General features: G+C 41.1%; 1 protein-coding gene across 1 annotated transcript in view; it reads right to left on the reverse strand.

The window, feature by feature from the left end:
- Positions 1-5541, reverse strand: part of LOC311135409 (multiple C2 and transmembrane domain-containing protein 2-like) — a 43610-nt gene extending 38069 nt beyond the window's left edge. Inside the window, exons 1-2 of the mRNA XM_084169343.1 lie at positions 5408-5541; positions 636-1737 (exon numbers count right to left, since the gene is read on the reverse strand). Coding sequence (XP_084025469.1) covers positions 636-1694 — 1059 coding nt within the window. The 5' untranslated portion in view covers positions 1695-1737; positions 5408-5541. The remainder of the gene's footprint in view (positions 1-635; positions 1738-5407) is intronic.
- Positions 5542-6000: the final 459 nt, after the last annotated feature.

The raw sequence follows: 6000 nt of genomic DNA on the forward strand, positions 1-6000 counted from the left end.
CCGCCATCACCTCATGTTTCAGCATAATAATGCACGTCCCCATGTCGCAAGGATCTGTACACAATACCTGGAAGCTGATAATGTCCCAGTTCTTCCATGGCCTGGATACTCACCAGACATGTCACCCATTGAGCATGTTTGGGATGCTCTGGATCGACGTGTACGACAGCATGTTCCAGTTCCTGCCAATATCCAGCAACTTCACACAGCCATTGAAGAGGAGTAGAACAACATTCCACAGGACACAATCAACAGCCTGATCAACTCTATGCGAAGGAGATGTGTCACGATGCATGAGGCAAATGGTGACCAGATACTGACTGGTTTTCTGATCCACGCCCCTACCTTTTTTTTAAAGGTATCTGTGACCTACAGATGCATAAACTGTATTCCCAGTCATGTGAAATCCATTGATTAGGGCCTACTGAATTTATTTCAATTGACTAATTTCATTATATCAACTGTAACTCAGTAAAATATTTGACATTGTTGCATGTTGCATTTATATTTTTGTTTTTATGGGGCAATTTGATTTCAGTTTATATTTAATTACTTAACCTACCTTTACATAGATTGACCGATAGTGTATATATGTGGAGGGTATTGTAAAGTACAATGTTAGTGTGGTATCTGACCTCAATGTCTTCCTGGGGCTCCCTGCATAAGATGTCTCTGATGTTTGTGGAGAGGGAGGGCTCCCTCATATCCAGGTCCTCAGAGTCAGTGGGCCAGAACGAGTAGGCTTGTTCCTCGAACGGGGTTCCACACACAGAACTGTCCCCACTGTCCGCAGGGGTGCCCATCCTATTCGGGGAACCCATCCTGTCTGCCCTGTCCACTGGCAGAGACCATCTATCTGGAGGGATGTTCAGTCTGTCCAGTGGATTTGAAGGAACAGACCATCTCACTTCTGCTGGTTGTTTCCCTCGCTCCCTGGAAGCAGCCAGTCTCTCTGTAACCAGGTTTGTTTGGTCTGAGACAGAAGAAGCAGATCTTTCAGCAGATGCACTCACTCGTTCCCTAAAAGTGACCACTCTGTCTTTAGAGAATAACAATTTTTCTGTAGAAACATTAATTCTCTCCACTGAAGAAGTCAATCTTGGTGTGGGCATAGGTATATGTGGAGCATTTGATCTCTGGGTAGGTGGGTTCCCTCTGTCCACTGTTGTTTTTACTCTGTCTGCTGAAGAAGAAGAAACAGAAGAGGCAGATCTCTCTGCAGGTGTGTTACATTTGTCTGATGGCATGTGGATTCTGCCCATAAAGGTCGCCATGTCCTCCTCTTCTGATTCTTCATAAAGAGTTTGTGTCTCCACAGGTGCACTCATTCTAGATCCAGATACCTTCATGTTATCTATGAAGGCCGAATCATACACAGTCTTTCTACCTGAGGGGCCTGCATCAGTTGCAGTCAGCCTGTCTGTGGATAGAGGGACTGAGTTAATAGAGGCGTTATCACTGGAGCCTGAGGAGCTGCCAAAGAAGATGGCATCTGAGGCTGTGGAGAAGGTACTGTCTGCGGGAGACGGTTCAGCCTGAATAAACCTCAGGTCCGGCACTGACATACTGCGCCTGTATTGCAGGGGCTTCTTCTTGTCCAGTTTCCCCGGGGTCTTCTTCTTCTTTAAGTTGTTGAACTGGGTCTTGGTCTTCTCACGCAGGTTCTCCCACACAGTCTTCTTCTTTGGGTCCATGCTGAGTGGTGCAGGCGTCAGGCCACACCCTTTCACACAGAGACTGCAAAGACAAGATGAAATAGTATCACCATTATTGTTTAACATCTATGGGATCGGTGTTCGTATACGGGACGGTTGTGCTAACGTGCGCTAATGTGATTAGCATGACTGTTGTACAGTGCCTTGCAAAAGTATTCAACCCCCTTGGCGTTTTTCCTATTTTGTTGCATTACAACCTGTAATTTAAATTGATTTGAAATGAAAAAAAATAACTTGTTTCAAAAAATTCTAAAAAATAAATAACGGAAAAGTGGTGCGTGCATATGTATTCATCCCCTTTGCTATAAAGCCCCTAAATAAGATCTGGTGCAACCAATTACCTTCAGAAGTCACATAATTAATAAAGTCCACCTGTGTGCAATCTAAGTGTCGCATGATCTCAGTATATATACACCTGTACTGAAAGGCACCAGAGTCTGCAACACCACTAAGCAAGCGGCACCATGAAGACCAAGGAGCTCTCCAAACAGGTCAGGGACAAAGTTGTGGAGAAGTACAGATCAGGGTTGGGTTATAATAAAATATTAGAAACTTTGAACATCCCATGGAGCACCATTAAATCCATTATTAAAAAATTGAAAGAATATGGCACCACAACAAACCTGCCAAGACAGGACTGCCCACCAAAACTCACGGACTAGGCAAGGAGGGCATTAATCAGAGAGGCAACAAAGAGACCAAAGATAACCCTGAAGGGGCTGCAAAGCTCCACAGTGGAGATTGGAGTATCTGTCCATAGGACCACTTTAAGCTGTACACTCCACAGAGCTGGGCTTTACGGAAGAGTGGCCAGAAAAAAGCCATTGCTTAAAGAAAAAAATAAGCAAACACGTTTGGTGTTCGCCAAAAGCCATGTGGGAGACTCCACAAACATATGGAAGAAGGTACTCTGGTCAGATGAGACTAAAATTGAGCTTTTCGGCCATCAAGGAAAACGCTATGTCTGGCGCAAACCCAACACCTCTCATCACCCCGAGAACACCATCTCCACAGTGAAGCATGGTGGTGGCAGCATCATGCTGTGGGGATGTTTTTCATCGGCAGGGACTGGGAAACTGGTCAGAATTGAAGGAATGATGGATGGTGCTAAATACAGGGGAAATTCTTGAGGGAAACCTGTTTCAGTCTTCCAGAGATTTGAGACTGGGACGGATGTTCACCTTCCAGCAGGACAATGACCCTAAGCATACTGCTAATACAACACTCGAGTGGTTTAAGGGGAAACATTTAAATGTCTTGGAATGGCCTAGTCAAAGCCCAGACCTCAATCCAATTGAGAATCTGTGGTATGACTTAAAGATTGCTGTACACAAGCGGAACCCATCCAACTTGAAGGAGCTGGAGCAGTTTTGCCTTGAAGAATGGGCAAAAATCCCAGTGGCTAGATGTGCCAAGCTTACAGAGACATACCCCAAGAGACTTGCAGCTGTAATTGCTGAAAAAGGTGGTAGATAAAGATAGTTACGCACGCTCAAGTTTTCAGTTTTTTTGTCTTATTTCTTGTTTGTTTCAGATATTTTGCATCTTCAAAGTGGTAGGCATGTTGTGTAAATCAAATGATACAAACCCCCAAAAAAATCAATTTTAATTCCAGGTTGTAAGGCAACAAAATAGGAAAAATGCCAAGGGGGGTGAATACTTTCGCAAGCCACTGTAAGTAACAGCAAACTTTCCAGGACATAAACATGTCTTATATGGGCAGAAAGCTTAAATTCTTGTTAATCTACAGTGAAAAAATACCATGCTGTTGTTTGAGGAGAGTGCACAACAACAAAATACTTATCACGGCATCTGGTTTGATACATTCACCTCTGAAGGTAAATAATGTACTTACATTCAGTAATCTTGCTCTGATTCGCCATCCTGAGGGTCCCAGAGATAAAATGTAGCATAATTTTGTTTGATAAAATCAATTTTTATATTCAAATGTAGGAACTGGGTTCTACAGTTTGAACCCTTGCTGTCTCTGGCTCCACACCCACCCCGCCCGTCCATCTAGACGTGTGAAAGTTAGTGTATAAGCTAATGATCCATCATGTATGACATTCCTTGGAGTGTGTAAACTTACAATTTGTATTACCATATCATTTTTGTATGTTCTCTATAGTTATGCACTTGAAAATGTATCAATTGACCAATTCGGCACATTTGGGCAGACTTGATACAAAATAGTCCAGTATTGCAACGCTTCACTGGATCAATCTGAAACTTTGCACACACACTGCTGCCATCTAGTGGCCAAAAACTAAATTGCGCCTAAACTGCAATATTATATTGTGGCTTTTCTCTTCTATTTCAAAGATTCTGGGAATTGAAAAAAAGGGTCAGATCTGGTTAAGTAGTACTGTTTACTGGACTCTTACACAAAAAAAGCTTCAGGCCTGACAAACATGATTGCACAATTGTTTTGGTTCTCATCATAGGAGTGGCATTCACTTAGGGCACTCAAGGCATTGTGCCACTCTATACTGGCACAATGCCCTGAGTGATACTGTAATGATGTAACGATACTTGCCCTGCTTTTGGTACGCAAAAACTTTGTTATTCAATTTACTGTAGGAACTGCCGTTTACTCGTATCCGTTTCACTACTCACTCCTAATGATGACATGGGGTAAAGAATGCCACAGAGCCAAAAAGATACATCCACAATATTAGGCGTAGCATCTTGTTACGGCAGAGAGAAAGCTAACACAGCTTATATGATGAGTTTGTGTAGATAATATTATGCCCAGTGCAGTCAAAAACATGATTTTTCTGTGTTTTATATACATTTCCACATGGAATAATACTGTGAAATGTTGAAAATTATGATAAGCCCTTTTAGTGTAAGAGCTGTTTCTTATTGCTTGAGAAATTGCTCTTTGCTAAGAAACTATTTGTTTCTTTTTCACCATTTTCATTGAAAACAATCATAGTAAGGTAGATAAATTGTTACCCATAAATGTGATATTGAGATAAAAACAGCTGCATTGGACCTTTAAGGTAAAGAAATCCAATGTCAATAAGAGACATCCAAATAGGCCATTTATAATCTGACCACATCCCTCTCCTCTCCCACTCTCACTCTCTCAAAAACAAATGTTCTTTACCTGGGCCTAGGCTATATCACCAGAATCTACACTACCGTTCAAAAGTTTGGGGTCACTTAGAAATGTCCTTGTTTTCGAAAGAAAAGCATTTTTTTTCCCATTAAAATAACATCAAATTGATCAGAAATACAGTGTAGACAACATAATTGCAAAAGGGTTTTCTAATGATCAATTAGCCTTTTAAAATTATAAACTTGGATTAGCAAACACAACGTGCCATTGGAACACAGGACTGATGGTTGCTGATAATGGGCCTCTGTACGACTATGTAGATATTCCATTATAAAACCGCCGTTTCCAGCTACAATAGCCATTTACAACATTAACAATGTCTACACTGTTTTTCTGATCAATTTTATGTTATTTTAATGGACAAAAAAATTGCTTTTCTTTCGAAAACAAGGACATTTCTAAGTGACCCCAAACTTTTGAACGGTAGTGTATGAGGGGCCCACATCAGACATAGAAAACTAAAAACCCAGATCATTGTAAGCCTATCCTATAGAGATTGGTTAATAAACGATCATAATATAACAGCCTCGGAATTCAGATAATTAAATATGATGAAACATCCACATACTTGCTTAGACAGTTACACCGCTGCTCCACGACCTTATAGAGAAGAAAGAGAAATATGTTCCAAGTCTGTTGTCTCAGGAAACTTCCAGAGAGCTAGTCAGTGGACTGCCCTCAGATAATAGTATGGTGAATGAGGAAGTCCCTTTCAAAGGAACTTATAAATACATGCTCTTGCTTCTAGACAGGCTTGATGATTGGGTGGAGAGCAACAGCAGGGTGAAACAGGCCACACCAGTCCCACCAGGTGAGTTTCATTACATGGTGATATTTTCTGTCCACCAATAGCAGGTTGAAGTGATGGATTATAGCACAATGTATACCTTTCCTGTTCTTAGCATATTATTTAGAAAAGTCATGGAAATCCTCAAGTTATGGTGCTTCATAATAAAGGAAAAAAGTAGGTCACTGGCATAATGCTCCCAAAAAATACCAACTAGCTGCTGACAGACGGGAAAGCTTACTTGTTTGGATTGTCGGTTTGTTTGTTTACGTTGTGTTTGTTTTATCATGAATAGTCATATTTTCAAGTATGCTGTTGTTCATAAGTATTACAAGAAACAATGTGCATATTTATCTTATTAGTCAAACAATCCC

The sequence above is a fragment of the Coregonus lavaretus genome (assembly GCF_964263955.1).
Source record: "Coregonus lavaretus genome assembly, chromosome: 9".
Lineage (NCBI taxonomy): Eukaryota > Metazoa > Chordata > Actinopteri > Salmoniformes > Salmonidae > Coregonus > Coregonus lavaretus.